The sequence below is a fragment of the Prenolepis imparis genome, unplaced genomic scaffold (assembly GCF_030444845.1).
Source record: "Prenolepis imparis isolate NDT839.2.m4 unplaced genomic scaffold, iyPreImpa1.0 SCAF_9, whole genome shotgun sequence".
In the NCBI taxonomy this organism is placed as follows: domain Eukaryota; kingdom Metazoa; phylum Arthropoda; class Insecta; order Hymenoptera; family Formicidae; genus Prenolepis; species Prenolepis imparis.
In genome coordinates, this window is record NW_028141167.1 from 2092406 (window position 1) to 2113414 (window position 21009).

The 21009-nt window shown below is 41.2% G+C and overlaps 3 protein-coding genes across 8 annotated transcripts in view; 1 reads left to right on the forward strand and 2 right to left on the reverse strand.

Moving 5' to 3' along the window:
* The first annotated feature begins 98 nt into the window (after positions 1 to 98).
* Positions 99 to 2884, forward strand: LOC145941011 (sodium-coupled neutral amino acid transporter 7). Its single transcript, XM_083046757.1, has 4 exons — positions 99 to 586; positions 855 to 1215; positions 1303 to 1552; positions 1805 to 2884. Exons 1-4 carry the CDS (start codon positions 487 to 489, stop codon positions 2459 to 2461), a joined length of 1368 nt encoding a protein of 455 aa, XP_082902883.1. The 5' UTR covers positions 99 to 486; the 3' UTR covers positions 2462 to 2884.
* Positions 2885 to 2914: 30 nt separating this feature from the next.
* On the reverse strand, positions 2915 to 8960 carry LOC145941010 (E3 ubiquitin-protein ligase RNF123). Its single transcript, XM_083046756.1, has 10 exons — positions 8523 to 8960; positions 7875 to 8200; positions 6717 to 7703; positions 6393 to 6529; positions 6183 to 6286; positions 4567 to 5798; positions 4023 to 4351; positions 3785 to 3950; positions 3558 to 3704; positions 2915 to 3458 (listed from the first exon to the last, which is right to left on the reverse strand). Exons 1-10 carry the CDS (start codon positions 8618 to 8620, stop codon positions 3139 to 3141), a joined length of 3846 nt encoding a protein of 1281 aa, XP_082902882.1. The 5' UTR covers positions 8621 to 8960; the 3' UTR covers positions 2915 to 3138.
* Positions 8961 to 9686: 726 nt separating this feature from the next.
* Positions 9687 to 21009, reverse strand: part of LOC145941003 (SLIT-ROBO Rho GTPase-activating protein 1) — a 69281-nt gene continuing 57958 nt past the window's right edge. For 5 of the 6 annotated variants that reach the window (XM_083046739.1, XM_083046740.1, XM_083046744.1 and 2 more), the window contains 10 exons: positions 20623 to 20751; positions 19290 to 19511; positions 18666 to 18941; positions 17612 to 18207; positions 17317 to 17538; positions 17099 to 17169; positions 16838 to 17018; positions 16352 to 16628; positions 15054 to 15131; positions 9687 to 13894 (listed from right to left, as the gene is read on the reverse strand). In XM_083046739.1, coding sequence (XP_082902865.1) covers positions 12605 to 13894; positions 15054 to 15131; positions 16352 to 16628; positions 16838 to 17018; positions 17099 to 17169; positions 17317 to 17538; positions 17612 to 18207; positions 18666 to 18941; positions 19290 to 19511; positions 20623 to 20751 — 3342 coding nt within the window. In that variant the 3' untranslated portion in view covers positions 9687 to 12604. The remainder of the gene's footprint in view (positions 13895 to 15053; positions 15132 to 16351; positions 16629 to 16837; positions 17019 to 17098; positions 17170 to 17316; positions 17539 to 17611; positions 18208 to 18665; positions 18942 to 19289; positions 19512 to 20622; positions 20752 to 21009) is intronic. The other variant, XM_083046745.1, reaches the window with a different exon arrangement.

A 21009-nucleotide genomic window follows, 5' to 3' on the forward strand; every position in this document is an offset into this window, starting at 1 on the left:
TAACATAATTGAAAATTATTTTATAAATCCTCAATCCAATTAACAACTTATCTGTAATAATATATATGTATATAGATCTATATAGATTTAATATTATGATTATGATGTAATAAATTTTTGCTTCGAAATATGTATATTATCCGATTTTTTGTGCCCAAAGTCTAGGGTTCAGGAATAAAACGCCATCTGTTCGGTGATAGGCGTTCGTGGTCCGATCTCGAGGAGAGGTGAAGAGAACGCAGTAAGTCGCAGTATCAACCTATCAACATCAGACATCAGAGGCGAGAGATGACTGGCCACGTGCTGCGAGCAAAGCTAAAACATATTTGTACTTAAACGCTGAATTTATCATTCTTTGTTTTACGATTGATGACCTTTGCTTCGTGAAACGTATGGACTTTGTACCTCGGAAGGGACATCCGCTACAAGGAGAAAGCCGAAATCTTGTTAGATCTCAATAGTTTGAAATCTGTGATCGCGTCCAACATGGATTATTTAACAGGCGACACCGAGTGGCTGAACAATGACTTAATTTTGTCGACCGCACCGAGTCCTTCGGCTGCCCATAATAATAGAACTCGAAGAGGTAATACAATATGTAATATGAAGTATTATCTCAACCATGTGAATCATTCCCTTTTTTAATATTATTTCATCTAAATAATTGGATATGATCGCCTTAGTAAAAATAAATTGAAATTGAATAAACTAAATTAATATCATCACAGTTTCTGTTTGATTATTTAAATAACAATAACAATAATGAAAAGAATGATAATATCACGGTGAGAGAGATGTAGAAGAGATAATAACGAGACAAAGCAGATTTCTTCAAGGTCATTTTCCTATCTCAGGTGCTGGTATCTTGGGAACAATCTTTTTAATTGTGAACACTACGTTGGGCGCTGGTTTATTGAATTTTCCACAGGCCTTTGACAAGGCAGGTGGAGTAGGAACTTCTGTCGTGGCGCAATTTATTTTTCTTATATTCATCACAGCTGCACTGGTAATACTGGCCAGTTGCAGTGATGATACGGACAGCAACACCATGCAAGATGCGTTTGCTGCATTATGTGGATATAAATCGCTTATTTTCTGTGGAATTTGCGTAGCTATTTACAGTTTTGGTTGCTGCTTAACGTTCCTGATAATTGTTGGCGATCAATTTGATAGAGTCTTTGCCACGTATTACGGTCTCGACTATTGTCACACTTGGTAATTGTTGCATATAAGAAAAAGAAAAAAAAAACAATATCTTTAAAATTTCTTCAATCTATAGAAAGACTATTTAAAATATTACAGGTATTTATCCAGACCATTTGTGACAGCTCTATCCTGCAGTATATTTATATTGCCTTTATGCTTTTTTAAAAGATTGGACGTTTTGAGTTACGCAAGCTCCATTGGATGCATAACTGTAATATATGTTATATGGTTGATAATTTATAAAAGTCTCACACATCAGACTGACACTGTACCATCGATAAAAATTTGGCCAGACAATGGATACGAAGTTCTACACATAATACCAATTATTTGTTTTGCTTATCAGGTATTTGAGTTTTTAATTTATGCGCTATTTCATATACTCTCTCTTTTCTTAATATTACTTAAATATTATATTAATATTATATGATATACGTATATATATAATCATTATTATATATATATAAATGTTATATATCTCATTTTAATATAAGTCTTATATATTAATATAAGACATATACTAAATATAAGACATAATATTAAAAACAAATTATCAATTAAAATGATACGTGTATATATTATGTACGTATTTAAACAGAGCCACATGACTGCAATACCAACTTACGCCTGCATGAAGGACCGTCATCTGGGCAAGTTCACGCTATGCGCTGTGATCAGCATGCTGATTTGTTTTGGTGCGTACAGCATCATCGGTTATTTCGGCTATCTCACGTTCGGCAGCGGCAAGGTACCGAGCGATATCCTACAAGGCTACACCGAGAAGAGCGTCGTGCTGACCGTGGCGATAATCGCGATCGCCGTCAAGAACTTCACCACTTATCCCATCGTCCTGTACTGCGGACGAGACGCGCTTCTCGGTATCTTCAAAGTTAATCTCGATCGAATCGGCGTTCGTGTGACTGTCACGTTGATCTGGTTCGTCTCATCGTTGGTCATCGCCATTCTCGTGCCGGATATCTCGCCCGTCATCAATTTACTAGGAGCATTGTCCGCGATGTTCATCTTCGTGCTGCCAGGCATCTCCCTCCTGCAAAATATACTTCTCAAGGACCCGGAATTATACTTGAACAAAAATCGCCTGTTGATCCTCTTCGCGATTCTTCTGACCACCCTCGGCGCCTTCGTATGCGGCGTCGTATTTGTGGAGACTCTTCAGGATCTCTACAAAACGCCGTCCAATTCGCCGCCACTCGTCACCGGTTTTAGACAGCTTAAAGAGAGTCTATGCATTTGAACATTACGTTTACTATTAGCTAGAAATATACAACTTCATATATTGTATTATATTAATCTCTGCGAAACTTAGATTTTTATTATAATTAATGATGATTTATCTCAACTGTGTGCCATGTTATCTATAGATCGTACAGCGAAATCGAAACGCCGCGCCGATGGGAAACATAATTAGGAAAGAAGATTTGTAATTCTGTCATTTTTTTTATCTTCTGTAACGTTCAGATCGAAAAGAAAAAGACTGATATATATTTAATTTTTATTAGTAAGTTTTTATTTTATGAATTCACGTACGCAACCGCTTTGCGTAAAACTAATTTTTTTTTTTATACCTTTGATGCCTTTCATTGCCAAAATTTGCTCAATATAACTGATCGATATATTATACTTGTGAATATATGAATAAAGAGAATTCTTAATATTTTATATATAATTCTCTCTCTCTCTCTCTCTCTCTCTCTCTCTCTCTCTCTCTCTCTCTCTCTCTCTCTCTCTCTCTCTCTCTCTCTCTCTGCCGTTCACTTTATCCTAATTTTTACAGAATTCCTTATTATGATAAAAATTATATGATAATTTTATGAATACTCGATGCTTAACGCGACGAGCATATATTGCGAGGATTAAAGAATTCTTTAATACAGTATATGCAACAAGTGCGGGATGGCTTTTGTCGCTGGATCAAGAAGTCGCTCTCGATATTGCAAACTCACTGATAAAATCGTGCAACGTGTTCCCGCTTAGATCTTCGACTTTATCTATGGTCGCTTTGCAGAAGAAACACTCCCTCGTATTGAGTAGATGACGATCTATGCAGGTACGACACGTCTGATGATTGCACGGTTTGAACGTGGCGGCGATCGGAAATGCGTAGCAAATCGTGCAAGTGTCATCGTCGTCGCTTATCAATTTGTTATCGGGTAAAAGCGTGCGGCAGGTATCGAGGTACTTTATCATGTCTGCCACTCGGCTAATTTCCTCCGCCGTCACATCTTCCTCGTCTGTGAAGAAAAGACGAAATATGATTAATTAAAAATAAGTGTTAAAAAATTAGTATTAGATACAGGATACAGTATTATGATTATGCATGTATTACTTACAATTTAATAATGAGAATGGCTTTACATTTTTCGTCTTTGTATTTTTCAATTTGGTATCACCCAAAACAAAATATAAAGAACTGATTTGGAAGCTCGGTTCTGTCAATAAACTTTGCGTGATTCTGGGCACTTCGATCGTCGGTTTTGCTGAGATTTAAGGGAAAGAACAATTATTGAGATTCATTTTACAGATAAAGTTTACTCACTTTTTTTACAAATTGTAATACCTGCAAAATCCTTCATCTCCTTTTCGAGAAGAGCCAGCAGAATACCGATAACGGCAGCTAATATAGGAAAATGATCTACGGATTCTAAATCCGGTATCTCCAATAGCACCACATGCTGAAAACAACTCGTCTGCGAGCTCATTCTGTTCAACACTTGACAGAGCAACTGAAATCACGATACAGTCGTAGCAATTTGAGAGCACAGTCATTTACTAGATAACACACATCACTCACTCACTTGACACAATCTGGCCAGTAAGGTCTCGCTGGAAGACTGCGTAGGATCGCTAAAAACGCCCGGAGTCACCGTAGAGATCATCTCCAAGACTCGGAGCAACGAAATCGCCAGATCGAAGCAGGTGGCGCAGATCTTCAATTGCCTCGACTCGATAAACACTCGCTCCGGCCTCGACGATACGTTGTGAATCTCCTGCACCATCCCGATGAACTCGGAGAACGCCCAATTCAGCTGATTCAATAGCGAGTTCAAGAATTGCGTGGTCGCTTGTGAATTTCCCAACAACACGTCTCTCACATGTGCTTGGTACACCGGCGATGGACACGGTTCTGAAATGAAGATACTATCATGTGAAATTGAAATAAAATATTAATCTTTACAAAAATCTAAAAGACTGTCTCCTTGAGATGTTAGAGTTTTGTTCGATATATATATACTATATATAATTTTTGCAGATAGATATAAATGTGTCACATCTTAACAAAGTTTTACAACAAAAGAGATAATACTCTACATAAAAAAAAAGAAAAAGAAAATGACATACTTATTGGCTGAGAGATAGATTCCTGCTGCAACAGTTTCGGGCCGACCTTCTTCGAGAGATGCGGACTTTTGTCGTATCGGAAGGCGAAGCCGTTGCCCTGCCAGAATCTGACCAGGACCCAATTGGACTGTGCCCATGCTCTATTCTCGTAAGGCTTGAGCAGATTCGTGACGACCCTTATCCTGCTTTCGCGCGGTACGTTTTCCAGCGCCTCCAACGTCAATGGATTCGACACGAAGCCCGCGAGCGTGAGGATCAGCACGTCCTTGGAGTTGGCGTGTACTATGCGCGGATCGAGGAAGTGATCGCAGAGGAACTCGGCGGCGTTTCGCAGCATGTCCCGATAATCCGGAATATTCTCGATCGGCGCGGTGGGATGCATGTGAGCGCGCAGACTGACGCAGAGATCGGACAGGGTCTCCAGATAGAAATCGGGCACGAAACTGAACGTGCATCCCTGTTGGCTGGCGGTCTGCAAGGTCAATGTGACTACCTTCAGCAGCCAGGCCAATTGCGCTTGCTTCTCCGCCGAGTACACCGCGGCCCTGATCCACGCCATGTGTCTCGCTTGCTCCGACAGTTTCTTGTTGAATATATCCGTCGTGCGGAGCAGCTCCCTCTGAATTGCCTCTGCGTCGTGATCCTTCGCCCGCGGGATCGTCTCTCGTTCAACGTACTCGAGCCTCGCCTTGGTGTCGGCGATCGCGTTGACGTACGTGGACATACTGTCGCGTAGACTGGCTACCTTAGCCAGCTGCTTCTTCGCCGCTACATGATAGAACAAAATAATACCGTCTAACAATTCCGTCAACGAGGTCGCCGGATCTGCGGGACCGTGACGTATCGGAGTCCTGTCTTCTCTGGTATGTGCGAAGAAGCCGAGTCTTTCCAGTATCATTGAACTACCTTGATTACCCGCCGCGGACGGATTGATGTTAATTAGACGCGGGAATACGGCCGCCGGTATGGCAACTGGCAAGTCGGCCAACGGTCTCAAGCCGCTGGCCACCACGGCATACGCGTTATTCGACGCCTCCTGCATAGTCGTCGTCGTCGTCGTCGTCGTCGTAGTACTCTGTTGCTGTTGCTGCTGTTGTTCCATGGCAAGAATTACCTCATGATCCGGACCTAGGAGGCGTAGCAATTCGTTCTTGAATGTCTTGTTTAAGTGGGTAATTACGCCGCCAAGTCTGTCGATTCCAGAGTAATTGATCGATGCATCGTAGAACGCCCTGCCCATTCCAATTTATAAGGAATTTGCTATTACGTAAATCAAACATCGCTCAATAATACTTGCGAATAACGTATGTATGATGAAGCGAGTGCTTATTGTATACTCAGAAAGGAGAGAACAAAAAAATCTACTCCCAAAGATATATCGTTGTGCGCGAAAAATAAAATGCAAGCGTTCAAGCGTTTCACAATATATAGTATGTATAAATAGATAAAAGTTATGCAAATTTTTTATGTATAATAAATTATAGTAAAGTTATAAAAATTTTATGTAAGAGATACAAGATGAACTGATTGAAGGTGTCTACGTTACTAAAGTAGAGAGTCGAGAGTCCTTTTGCAAGTATGTGTTTCACACAATTCTTGTAGTAATGCCTTATCACCTGCAGGGTATATAGACTGGGCTTGTTCCAATTTCAGTGTCCCATAAAATTCTGAATGCAACCAGAAGCCGGTGAAAGCAACATAAGGTGATCGGCAAGGGTGTCTGTAGAATTGATAAAACGTCTGCAGGTGACTGAATGCTCAATAATTACACCAACGATTCGCGCATAAGAGAATACCTCTTCATATCGTACTTGACGTGTACTTACACGACTGGATATCAAGTTCTCCTGAACGAAGCGTTTGAACTTCCTCAAAAATATTGTCCTCGACGCCGGTCTCTTCGCTGTTCCGTCGCTATTATTTAACAGAGTGACTAGTAGTTCGACTTGTAACGTTTCCACCTCTATGTAAAAAAAGTACAGCGTTATTATTGCTTGTAAAGGTGATGTATAATCGCGTTAATTTTTTCATCTTAAAAAATACTGTTTCAAAATATTAATTTTTCAGAAGCAATTTTCAATCGCATATATATATTATATAAATAATTATAATTTACAAATGTAAATGTCTCAAAAGTAAATCAATCGTACCGGATATGGCAGCTTTGATGCGCTCACAGGCGAATAGGTAATTGGTTTTGTTCATCTCGATCGACGGATCAAAGGGATTCGTCTCCCACCAGACCTTCTCCACCACGTCCGTGAGTCCACCCTCGTCCAGCGGCTTCACGTGCACAAAATTGGCGAAACGCACGCGATCGAACAGGACGTACTGCAGCAGATGTTGTCGCGTAACGGTGTGCTGACAGATCCTCGTCAGCAGCATCAGGCTCTTGCACTGATCTGGATATTCGAGCAGCAGAGAAACGTGTCGGAAGGCGGACAATAAGTGAAGCACCGTGCTCTCCAGACACATCTTGATCTCGTGCTCCTCCAGAAACGCCCACAGCAGATCCAGACAGATGATCGGCCGCGCGCTGCAACTATTCGAGTACACGGACTTTGTCGTAACATCATCCGTACTCATATCGCAGAGCGTTCGCATGAACGGTACGAAAACCGCATCGGTGACGTAGGGAACGGTAAGCAACGGGCCGATGTGCTTCAAGATCGATCTCGCTAGACACATGAGAAATCCTTGGACGCTCGAAATCTTGTCTTCCAACAGAACGTTCTGCTTGTCGGGTTTGTTCTTAGAATGTTCAAACAGTTCGATCACTTGCGAGAACCATTGGAAGAGAAGCACGGCTTGGCGAACTTGCGTCGTCGGTGGCGCCTGCAAAGGTTCGTAATCCTCTACGGGATATCTGAATGGTATGGAGCCGAAATTGGCCGTCAAGTTCTCGGTGAAGGCTAAGCTGACGGTAGGGAAGTACGCGATTCCGGCGCCCATCGATATATTCTCGAACGCTTTGCCCAGACTCTTGCCGTTCCTGTAGAAATCTATCGTTCCGTCATCCATGTCCAGCGCGCAGCCGATAATATCTCCCGTCAACCAGGATTCGCCATACTTGTGCGTAGTTACGTTCCACTTCCTCACGCGATTTCCGTCGTAAGCGTACGAATTTGGTGTATCACCTGATAAAAGAAGCAAGAAAACGAAATATAACAGCTGAGATAAAGCAATCCTTGTAAGACTGAACGAATTATTTAAAATAATATAAAATAATATTCATGTTTTTACTTGAAAAATTGTAAGTATTTAAAAAAATATGACAAATAAAGGTGCTATATGATATTTCAACCTACCAACGCCATATTGTTGATTAAATTTACATTGAGCAGTCCCCCATCCGACTTGCATCACTCCTTTGGATCCTAGCTGCACCTCGTACATCCATTTTCCCTTGAACACTCCTGTATTAGCACGCATCGTGCTAAAACTACTCTGCGAATTGACACTCAATCTGTCAGGGGAGACGATACAAAGACCATGGTGCATAGATACGTCGAATCTAACTACATGGGGACCTATTCGACCCTCTCTGTTATCCTCGGAATTTTGGCTATCAATGTATAAATTCAATAAAGATCTTCTAATATACTCATTCACCCGAGTCAAATTCTGCATTAATCTGAAACATCCAAAATATTTTGGTTAATAAAATAGATTAATAATGTAAAAAGCAAAAAAGATTTATTAATAAAGAGAGAGAACAATCAATATAAATATATAATCTATATATTTTCACGTGCTGCATCTCCTTAGATTTTATAATAAAGAGCAAAATTAAAGTAACAGAATAGAAGAAAAATTATAAGAAAGTAATTTGTAGCATTATTGTTTAGAAGGTTGGAGGGTTAAAGAATAAAGATTGAAAGATGCTTGAAAAAATATAGCTTTAAACAGATGAACCTGACGTTCTCCTTCCCGCAGAAGAACCGAAAAATTCATACCTCGATTCCTGTCCGGGATGCTCCTCTTTAACGGTAACGACACGAGGTTCGACGACGCTCGCGCCGAAGATCCTGCACACGATCTCGTCCGCGTCCATCGCCGGCACTGAGAATTTATCGGAGATGAGACAGGCAGGTTAATTTGGGACTCGACGCGACATCGTCGCGGTCGTGTTTTTTCGAGCGAAGAATTTCGCAACCAGGGTCGTTTCATTCGCTGGGTTAATTGTCGTGCCAACCTACAGCAACGGTGATAAGAAGATAATTGATAGACAACGTCACACTGATCTCAAGCTCGTATTATACAAGCAAGACCTGCCGACGTCGCCATGTCCGCTGTCACGCACAACGATGAGGACGACGAAAATCACTGCCCGCCGCGATTATTCTCGTTATTGACGAGGGACAACAGAGGCAACGCGCGCGCATGACGTGTCACGCGTCGCGCTTCTGACGCGGGAGGGGAGGGGGATATCAGCTGATGCATCAGCCGATCAGCAGCGCGCGCCAGTAAGAATATTCTTGCACGTAAAATTGAGAAAAAATATAATAAAATATAATATATGCGCATATTGATTAAAAGCGATATCAAATTAATAATTACTTGCTTATAATTATATACACATATTAATCTCTATTAATATATATTAATATAATTAATATATAATATACTCTATTAATATATATTTATATGAGTGTATTAAATTAAAAATTAAATTACGAGATAAGATATAATCTAAACTATCGGTTGAAAAATTGTAAAAAATATTAAATTACAGAGTTCAGCAAATCTCTTTTTTCATATAGATGTTAATAAATCATCAACTCTACATTGTTAATATATAAATATATGTATTAAATTAAAAATTATAAGATAATTAAAAATTATGGGATAAGATAATCCAAATTATATCGGTTGAAAAATTGTACAAAATAAATATTAAATTACAGAGTTCAGCAAATCTTTCTTTTCATATAGAATAAATAAATTAACTCTATATTGTTAATATATAAATCTCTCGTACCTTTCTCCCTTTATAAAGTCGAGGACCATTAAATAAGAATCGTTAAACTTTCTGGAAGTGTCGAGATGTAATTCGGGATAGATATGCGAAAGGATACGCTGTGTCAATGTAAATTAATTAAATAAGTACACTTGTAATATATAGTATACAGCCTGTAAGTTCGTTTATTACGATATCCATATGTGTCATTAGCCTTAACGGGAGAGATTATCGATTAAGCTATTACACTCCTCTCGGATCATCCACTGATAAGACGTGGCTACGCTAAATTATTAAACGCGTATTAAATTACGTTTTACAGATTCGTTTAAAAATCGTTATCGTTCGGCGCGCGATTGGCGTCGTGTAAAAAAAAATAATAAAAATAAAAGAAAAATACGAAGACGGGAGATCACTATACAAAATACGCAGTCCACGGATATAAGGTAATTAAAAAAAAAAAAGAGTAATGAAGAAGGGTAGGGAGAAAGGAGAGAGGGGTTACATTTAAAACCGAAACTGTGAAGATCGGAAAAGTTATTTTTACAGTCAACGAGGAGCGTATCCTTGGCTTTGGTATTTCTTTAGTGCGGTGGGTATAAGAGCGCCTGCGATGCTCAGCGAACCTTACATCGGTCAGTGTTATTGCATTTGACATTACGCATTTGGCCGACGACGATTCTCCGGGATATGTAAATAATACATCGCATATTTCAGAACCATCGCCAGATCATTTTGACAGATGACAGATGACAGATGACAGATGCACGTGGAAAAAAGAACCGACTTATCCCCGACAAAAAAAATTAAAACATTGAAAAAAAGAGTACAAATTATCTTTTCGCTTGAATTATACAAGTAATATTCCACGAGTTTATAAAAATATTTAACATCGAGTATTAAAAAGAGAACAGACGGAGCAGAGGAAAGCTCTAAAATGCAATTCCGAATCAAAGATGATCGTCTTAAAATTAAAAGCGGAGGTATCTCGCATTTAAATTACGAAATATTGATAAAAGAAAAAAAAATATCGCAATAACACCGACGACGCTAGGACCGCGTGCTAAACATTTAATCGATACACACATAAAGTTGAGAGGGGCTGGGAGGAGATTCTCTTCGCGAATTCGCTTATATACGGTATACATCTCACGTGTGTCAATTGCGTATACGCTATCGTATAGATCACGAGTACAAGTTTCCTCTTCTTTTTCATTCGGCCGATTATAGGGAGAGGCAAATACGCGGGAATACGTCGAGGTGTTACAGAATGTCTTTTTTTTTTCTTCTTCGTCTTCTTCCTCTTCTTCCTCTTCTCTATACGACTCGTTGATATCGGAATTACGATGAGAAACGACGCTGCGTCAATCGATAAATACTCGCGTCGCCGTCGTCGTCATATATATATATATATATATATATATATATAATCATCTAGCTAGATTCTTCTTCCCCTTTATCGCGGATATATCGAACATCGCTGTTTGGATTAATTAGTACCTATAATTAAGACGGTACGCGATATACATATAATATAACGCGTCCTATTATTATGATAGACTTATCGATAAAAGTCGCGGGACTCGTGGGACCCTTTTTCTCTCTCTCTCTCTCTCTCTCTCTCTCTCTCTCTCTCTCTCTCTCTCTCTCTCTCTCTCTCTCTCTCTCTCTCTCTCTCTCTCTCTCTCTCTCTCTCTCTCTCTCTCTCTCTCTCTCTCTCTCTCTCTCTCTCTCTCTCTCTCTCTCTCTCTCTCTCTCTCTCTCACTCTCTCTCACTCACTTCCGCTCTAGAACGCGAAGAAATTCTGACCTCGCGTCCAGAGGAAATTAATCGATCGATCGGGCGGGCGAGAGGGCTGGGGAAACAGCTGTTTTCTCTTTCTCCGTTTTCTTCTTTTCCCTTTTCTCTTCTGTCAAACTCATACTAACACTCGTTCATGCGTAAAGGAACCATTGAACGCGTTTCGCGACAGCAGGAAAATCTATTTAGTGACACATATATATGCGGGCACGCGCTAAAAAATAAATTACATTATGTCGTCCAGCATTAGAAATTCACGTTCTTCTTTGCTACGTCTCTCTTTTCTCTCTCCCTCATTCTTTTTTTTTTTCTTCTCACGCTCTTTTTCTCACACACACACGCACTCTCTCTCTCTCTCGCTCTTTTTTCATTATTTTTTTCTCTTATTCTTATCTTCGCTCGATGACTAGAAACATTACTTCACGCGGATCATTTGGTAAAAAAATTATGCGAAAATGGAAAACATCTGTAGAAAAAATAAACTCGCCCCCGCGAGGATAGCGCCGTGGTTTCTCTCGCTCTGCGTGCAACTTTTACTTTTTTTAACACGGAAAAAAAGTATTAGTTTCACCCGCGCGTTGCCTTACTTTAGCACCGTCGCGCGAATCTTGTTACAGCACGCGAAATTTATCGCACCGCGCTATACCGCGGCAGCTCTTTCCTCTCTTCTTCTTCGGGCACGATAATTAATACGGTAGAAGTCCTCGCGACTGGGCGGAGTAACTGGTCGATGGGACGTGTGTGGTCGCGCTTTTAACATCGTTCTAAATCTACACGCTACCGTCTCGAAATCTCCTGGCGAGATCTAGAAGGTCGATCTTTCTCTCTCTCTCTCTCTCTCTCTCTTTCCTTCATCGAAAGCACGATCGGTCTCGGCTTGACGTCTCCCTCGGCAATAGCCTAGTTTCCTAGCTTACATCGTTCATCAATTCAATTTGCAATTCCACGTACGATTTCTTTTTGCGCATGCATAAAAGGAAGGCGGTTATTGTCAAGTTGCATCGTTCGAGAGCGAATAACTTGCGTAAAATATAAGATTATAGGAAAGGGGGGTAGAAGGAGTGAAGGGGGAGAGTCGGCGAAAAAGGACTCTGAGAAATTTTCGAGGTGTCGACTTTAAAAGTCGAGAAGAGAGTTCAAATTCCCTTGAAAGCTCGCGTATCTCATCATTCGTCGGAAGGACGAATATGAATTAATCTTGGCGATCGCCGGGGGACCCGACCGCGTATAAATGTCAATCAACTTTTCTCAGCTGTGCGATTATGGCAATCTTTTTTTTAATTGGCCTGTTCCGCGCTCTGCGCCTGTTTCTCGATCTTGCGCGCAAGCTCGGGGCTCATGTGCGGATGCGGGAACGGCATCACCGGTTTGCGTAGGATCGTCGGCTTGACCTTGACCTGCGGCTTGAACGGCGACACCATCTGGCTGCCGCCGGTCAGATGCAGCTCGGCGAACTTGGCGACGATCTTGGGGGTGGAACGCGGCGGTAGAGGTGACCTGAGGGGTAGAACCCCTCCCCCACCGCCACCCTCTCCCCCGCCGCTGCCGCCGTCGACGGCGATCTGATTCGAGCTGGCCGACCGGACGATCTCGTCGTTCTCCGCGTCGACGACGACGACGACGCCGCCCGTCCCGTCGTGCTGCTCCGCCGTCTGCTCGATCCGCTTCAGCTTGCTGCCGGCGATGGTCTCCGCCGTATTCGCGGTCTTCGTATTCTTCTTCAGGGTACACTGGTTCTGTTTGGCGAAGCGCTCGGCGGCGGTGCTCATGTCCGGCGATTCCGGACCGCCGGTCGGCGAGGTGGCAGCTTCCGCTCGCGAGGGAGGCACCTGCTGCTGCTGCTGCTGTGGCGGCAGCAACGACATCATCATCGTCTCGTCGTCCGAGCTGCTCAGACTGCTGGACGACGCGGATTTCTTGCCGACCGGGTCCTGTGCCGACAGCGGTAGATCCATCACCAAGTCCGGCGTGTGCTTCTGCCGCATTTCGCGGAATTCCTGAGACACGCGGGAATAGGACGACGATTTGGGGGGGGTAGGCGGTACCACCGTCGTGTTCATCAGCTGCGTCTGCGAGGTGGCACGACGCTGCCAGAGCTCGCGATTCGCCGAGAAGTTCGTCTGTTCCTGCTGCAACTCGTCGTCCAGCGTTACGCTCGTCGTCGTCGACATCGCGGTCGTCGTAGTCGTGGTCGCCGTCGACAGGGAATTCGCGTGCGACAGCTGCAGTTGCTGCTGTTGCCCCATCATGCTCTCGCCGACGCTCTGCGACTTCCAGTGTTGCTGCTTCCGGCTGGCACCGCGTTTCGACGCGATCCCGTCCGACGATATCGTCGCCAACACGTTACGCTCGACCGGTTCCTCATTTACGACTTCTTCGTTGCCGCCTCGTTGCTTCAGCTGAATCATCACCGAGTTATCGCCACCGTCGACGCACTCGACGCTGTCCTCCGACGAGAGCTGGGAAACCAGACCGTCCACGTTGTTCCGATGATGCTCCGAGTGATGTCTCTCGTTCTCCGTCGGAGTGGACACCCTGACCAGCCTCGACGCAGCCACGGAATCGGCCTGCGAACAATCACGAGAACTAATCGTAGCGAGGCTTCAAGCGTGCGGGGAATTAAATAAGGTGTAATGTGTGTGTTGCCTGAGCGAAGCCGACAGACGAGTCGAGTCTCGTTTACTATTGCGGGGGATACGCAGATACTACGGAGTCGTCTTGATATATCAGCGATCGTGCGCGCTGTAATGAGATACGAATTATTGTCGAATTATTATCGAATCACGTTTCTCTCGTGTCTATATACAGGGAATCTCGCCACTACCGGATGTACTTTCGCGCGATCGCATGAATGAAAGAGTTCTTCTTCTTCTTCTGATGTTTTAACATCATTTTTAAAATTATATAAATTACTGAAAAAAATTCTCTTCTTTCATAGATGTGAATTCTACTTTTTTTCTTATTCTTTTAAAGCTTATCTTACTTACAATTTTAATTTTTTTTAACTAAATTACGCTCGTACATATATCTTAATATCGAATATCAGAAAATATAGCAACAATTAATGATCGTCGATTAAATTTTTAAACAAAAAAAATCGATGATAAATTTATACAAATATGTGCCTGAAAGGCCATCCGATAGTAGTAGGACACCCTGTATACGATTCTCCATGTAACAACGTGTAGATAAAAATTGGGACAATGAGTGAATTCAATGAAAAATTTACAACTGCACGATACAACGATAACGTGAGATATAAATACATAAAAGGGGATGTGCCGAGATCGATCTGACAAAATATAAGTATATACTCGATAAAAATTGGTTTTAAAGGTCTCCATCCAACAACAATTGCGTTGTCTCATCGCAAAGTGAGATGAAAATAATTCATAATTCTCGATTTCAAACGCGATTGATCTAGAAAGAAGTAAGATTTTCGAGACTATAAATTTCTGAAACACTTACACAGTCGCTCGCATGCACAAAAATTGACGCACAAATATAAAGAGGGATACAACATACATAAAACAATACAATCTATGTATAAAACGATTAATGAACGATCTATAGGATTAAAAACTGCTCGTAAAACTGCTAGAAACAGACACAACGTATTATCGATGTTACGATGGATTAGTTTACCTATTTCTTTTTATTGTCCGGTGGATTAATAGAGTTAGCTATAGAGTTATTGCAGTGGGTGAGATTACTCTCATTACTCACCTCGGAAGTCGAAAGGACATCCGCTGGAGACGAGCAGGCCCCCCCGCGCGCGAGCGACATTCCTTTTGATCTCATCAACTACAGAACGAAGAGAGATTCGCTCTGTGGAGAAACTTTAGAAAATTTGCACAATATCGACGAAAAGAAAAAAAAAAAGAAAAAAAAGATCAAACACACTCTCTCCCGTCGAAATCTCGCGACACAAACAATGACAGAGTAATCGCACAGCTAACAATAACACTGGCGGCCAGTTTTATCGAACAGTTTTTAGTCCGCGTTTCGCTCTGCGTGTATATATGCACGTGCGGCGCGAAACGGCTTGGCTTCTCTCGCCAACTAAAGGGCCAAGAGAGACTAAACGTATATCTGGAAAAACAGCACAACCATTCAAAACCATTAAAACAGTCGTTTACAAAAAAAAAAAAAAAAAAAAAAAAAAAATGAAAAAAGAACGCAATGGAAAACGAAAATTGAGACGTACACACGCGCACATACGCAGTTGAATACGGTGCAACGAAGGACACAGGCGGCGCAAGACAAGAACAACCACAAGGCAAAACATGCAGCACAATATGTGTATATATATATATATACATGTATATCTGAACATGTATATTTATATTTTATTTACAGAGATATGTATATCGTACAAATTCTCGTATAAAGTCTCCTATAAAGTACTTGCAGTTCCGGGTTTTAAGTTAACTTAAAATAAAAATTCTCTCATGTGTGTGCGCGTAAAGTGCTCTCCCACGTCTCGTCGTCTTCCCTGATGTGTGTATCGCAAAATTTTAGATTTATACATCTCAGAATCACGGCAAATAATATCATTTCGCGAACGACTTGCCGAATTATTTCGAATTTATCGCTTTTAGGCTCTAAATTCTCAATCTTTTATTCTTCACGAAGAATACTTGTTTGCAGTCGATTGCGAGTGAAGATTACAGAACGAAGCGATGCATGGATCTGATATGCGAGTGCAGTGTGCAGGCTAAAAAGAGATTTCGTGTAGGCAATTCTACGTGCATCCCAAAAATTTCCGCGCGGTTTCGTTTACGGAGATATAATATAGAGACGAAGAAAAAAAAAATTATACGTTGCAACTTTTTGCATAGCCATGCACCGAGATGTGTGCGCTTAAAAGAATACGACGAGACGATGAAATCCGCGGTGTAACGCAGCGTCGATATGCACAGGGTGACCAAATAGAAGCGAGAACGAACACGAAGAGGGGAAGAGAATCGGGCACAACAGATTATAATATGGTCAACTCTCTACTAAACGGTGGTTTCCAATACCTCTCGACTGATGATCGGCTGCGCCGACGACGAGATGCAGGGCACATTCGCCACGGACGCGATAATACCGCTGGCATTACTATTGTCCGTTATTATGTTCGTCGTGGCGGACGACATGTCGGACGCCGCGCCGGACGACCAGGTGCTCGGATTCGCCGACGGGCCCATCAGCGGCGAGTTGTTGCTCGACAGGACGCTGTCCGCCGAGCTGGACGCTCTTCTACGCATGGATTCCTCGCTGGACGATTTTAAAAGTTCCTTCTCACGCTCCTCATCCCTAAGAAAAACGCAGAAAGTGCCAACGAAACAATTAGAAATCGACTAAATATAATAAATTTCAACTCGAATTATAATGTAATTCAAATAAGAGAGTCGACTTAAACAATAAATCGATTTGAATATGATATAATTTTAAATAATTGATTTTAAAAACCTCAAAGTTTCTCTTAAAATAGTACATTTTATTACAATTAAAATAATACTAACTTTATCTTGAGCATGATATATTTGTCAGGAATCAATCCCTCCCTGCCGGCCAGAGCACCTCGCCACCAATCATTGCTAACTTGCGTGTATAATGTCAGAGTGTCACCCTTCTTGAAGCTCAGTTCTCTCTCAGATCTTGCGTTAAAGTCGAATTGTGCTGTCGCTTCGAGATTCTCAGATTCTAAAATGACGACATAAACTTTTGTGAAAATATACTTCCAACTCGTGTATCAAGCAAAATATATTCGAAAAGTGCATTACCGTCTTCGGATGGGTAAACTTCGGAATCCATATCTTCTTGAACTTGATCCGTCGGCGAATCACCCACATCCCTAAATCATGAGAATCATCAATCATCCATATATAACAGAAATTCAAGAAACATCTAAGAAATATACGAAGAATGATCGAAAGATCGAGATGTCTGATTAAATATTATTTTTACAATATATTTAATAATAAATAAAACGATTGCTTACGCATCATCAGGCTCCCTGCTGATATACTTCTCGTACTGAGTGCCACCGATATCCTCCGGGAAGATCTCTTCGCAGAATGTGATGATGTTCTTAATAAGATCGTTAACTTGATTCTGGTATTGAACCTGATCCTTATCTTCGGGAACGGGCACCAGGGTCGGGCCGAAGCAGATGGCCAAGTTGTACGGATCCATCATGTTCTCGTCCGAGAATTCCGACAGACTATCCAAGCGTAAAATTTAGAATTTAAATCCGACACGACTTCATACATTCCTCATAGAGCGGTAATACTTACTGATTAAGAAAAGCGAAGAGATATCGCATGACGATCACTACCGGCCTCGGCAGACTCGCTATCATCTCCTTCATCTTGTTGACAAAGTCCTGTTTCGACTCGAGCTGCGCCAGCTCCATCAGATGCTCGAAGTAAATGATGGGGAAGAGCGGTTCACGTAGCTCCCTCAGATAGAGTTTCAACACCCCGGCGACGCTGTTAATGTCCGAAGCGTCGGTCATATCTGCCAGCGGGTCCTCGCCACGCTCGAACCACTCGCGGAAATTGTTGATCTCCACCTGCGAGCCTGACACACGGAAGATACCCTGATGGTGCAAGCCGTACAGGTTGATCACGCGAATGCAACTCTTCATGATCAGCGGTATCTCCTGATTCGTGCTCTCCAAATACTCCTCCAGCGAACCGCCGAACAGCTTCGGCTGGCCGTTCATCTGTAGACGGCCGATTCGCTTGCGACGCGCCTGCTTCTGCTTCGTCGCGGAAATCGACGGATTCGGACTAGCGTTCGAGCCATCCAGCAGGCTCTGCCGGATGTATTCCTGTTTTGCATCTAGCCTGGCTATTCTCGACGTGCCGAGAAGATACTCCCTGAATTTCTGCGAACGCGAGAGTCAAAAGTGTCAATATCTCCGATGATAAATCACATGTCGCAAATTTGTTTTCCATGCTGAAAACTCGAGAGATTGACGAAATTTATTACTTGTTATGTCAATCGGAAACTTTTACGGAACGCAATTTAAAATTCTTGATTCTATTTTTACAATCTAATTTAAATATAGAAGAAAAGAATTGGGTGATGTAAAACCGTATGCAGTTTTATTTCTGATATCTTACTTTTCGAAAATCTTCATGCGAGGATGATTTTATCTCGGGAAAGTAATAGATTCAAAGCCGTCCTCCTCGGCCGCTTTTCCACTCTTGTCTCTTATACGCGCACTTCCTCTATCTTTCGAATGCTAATGCGACGATCAATATTCTACCGCACGGCCGCGTGTCTGTCTATTGCACGCCGCGAAGGAAGAGGAGATGGGAGAAGCTATTATGTATTACTCACTATGAGGTAGAATTCTTCAGTCTCCTGTCTGTCAGCTCGCAGCTTGATCTGCACTGTCTCCGGCGGTCTGGACGTGGGCACAGCGTTCTCGCCAAAGTATCTCGAACAATCGTAATCCTTGGCGGTCAACATCTCGAGCAGACTCGCCTCCGCCGTCTCCAGAGTCTTCCACACCTCTTCCGACTCGGTTCGCAGCGACGTCACCCTTTGCTGCAACTGCTGCAATCGTTGCTCCATCTCCGAATGCAGCATCTTCTGTAATTCGGGCTCCGGCGACTACCGGGAACAGATAAATCGATAGTAAATTTTAGTGACAAAACTTGTAAAGAAGACTCAATCAGTCAGTATCCTCTCTCTTTTATATTATATATAATTATTTTATTAAAACAATATTATAAATTATATAAATTATATTTCAACTATATAATAGATTATATTAATAATATAATTGGTTTAATATATAATTAAAAATTTATTATTTTATTAAAATAATATTATAAATTAAATATATTTACTGTAAATTAATTCCGATTAAAAACATATGTATATGTATATATAATATATGTAAAGAAAGCTTGAGAGAATTGAATGAAGTCTATAGTACTTCGAACTCGATTCGTATACCTCGTCTCCGCGTTGTCCTTGGAACTCGAACTTCTTGGGAATCATGAAGGCCGCGTGATGGGACTCCATGAATCTCTGCTTATCCGCCCGAGAGTCGAGCGCACCAACACACGCGGCTAATTGTTCGGCACCAGATTGTAAGGAACGCTGCCTGCCCTCCTCCGCGCTGCAGTGCATCAGCAGTGCTCTCGCTATGCAATTGTGGAATCCAAAATCCATGCACTGCGGGGCCGAACACAAACACATCATTATGTCATTTCTCTCTTTTTTACATGTATCTATCGTTTGTACAATCGTAACGAATCGAAAACGCTGTAAAAGAATTTACAACGCCGTTGATTGATATAATCGTAATCTCGCCGATTCAAATTACTTTAAACACTTTGAAGAAATAAATAATACTCTTAAATTTTCTTTGAATAAAAAAATATTGATACAGTGCGAGAGAGATAAATGTATTATGATGATACAAGCAATAATTTCAATCGTATTTTATTATTATATTCATAGAGAGAATTTTCTCTTAGAATTTACCCTGAAAATCATGGTAATCGTACGACAATATGGTATGGAAAGAATTTCTCTGGTTAATATTTATCACAATAAAAATAATATCTATTACAATAAAATATAAAATATGTTTAATTAATTTTACTATACAGTTTAGTAAAATTAATCAAACGTATTTTATATTTTATTGTGATAGATATTATTATTTTTATAGTAATAAATATTAATCAGAGAAATTCTTATGAAATTCTTTCCATTCCATATACCGTATTGTCTTACCATAATTTTCAGGATAAAATATGTTTGATTAATTTTACTATGCAGTTTAGTAAAATTACTCAAACATGTTTTATATTTTATTGTGATAGATATTATTTTTATTGTGATAAATATTAATCAGAGAAATTCTCATAAAATTTTTTCCATATCATATTGTCCCACGATTACCATGATTTTCAGGGTAAATTCTAAAAGAAAATTCTCTCAGAGTTCTTTTAACTTTTAACGATTTCCGACGAGACGCACAAGATTGGCTTAATTTTCATTCATGATCTTTCGATCGACTTTATCGTCTGACTTTGTTATTTTAACAGTTTTAAAACAACAGGAATTTTATCAGTATTTTTTTCCACTTTCTAAATTACATTTTACAAAATATATATTAGATTTTTAACGTAACGCAGCGAGTGTTGGATTCTATTTAATTCGGACGATTTGTGTAACGACGAACGTTATAGTGCCACAAACAAGTGCAACGATTGCAGAGACCGGAGAAAGCGCTCGGTCGCGAGGTCAATAGGGTGCACGTGCGTATGTAACTTACGTCGATGAGATCGGATAAGTCGTCGACGAAGTACTTATGTATCGTCGTATTCGACGCCTCCAGGCACAGGATGTACTCGTTTCTCGCCTTGAGAGCCTTCAGCTTCGCCTCCTGGTACTTGCTCTTCCTCTGAAAAAGAAAATTCTCGGATCAGACGATGATGCGCTTCGAGAGAACCGGAATCTAGGCTTCCCGTATTAGAATCCTCGTTTCACCGAATAAATCACTGTCTGCCGCGTGTTTTATACTTTTAATGATGTATTAAATATGAAAATATATATAATGACGCGCAACGAAACTTTTAGTTGACTTTCGTAACTATAATTTAATAATGTAATTAATATTAATATAATTTAATAATATAATTTTTACAATTATTAATTGGCT

Bases quoted from the DNA above. Each gene is read 5' to 3' on its own strand.
- LOC145941011 (XM_083046757.1), top strand. From the start codon at position 487: ATGGATTATTTAACAGGCGACACCGAGTGGCTGAACAATGACTTAATT. The intron at 587-854 runs GTAATACAATAT...TTCCTATCTCAG, and splicing joins TAATAATAGAACTCGAAGAG to GTGCTGGTATCTTGGGAACA. The intron at 1,216-1,302 runs GTAATTGTTGCA...AAAATATTACAG, and splicing joins CTCGACTATTGTCACACTTG to GTATTTATCCAGACCATTTG.
- LOC145941010 (XM_083046756.1), bottom strand. From the start codon at position 8,620: ATGGACGCGGACGAGATCGTGTGCAGGATCTTCGGCGCGAGCGTCGTC. The intron at 8,201-8,522 runs GTATGAATTTTT...TGGATGTTTCAG, and splicing joins CATCCCGGACAGGAATCGAG to ATTAATGCAGAATTTGACTC. The intron at 3,459-3,557 runs GTAAGTAATACA...TTTTCTTCACAG, and splicing joins GCCATTCTCATTATTAAATT to ACGAGGAAGATGTGACGGCG.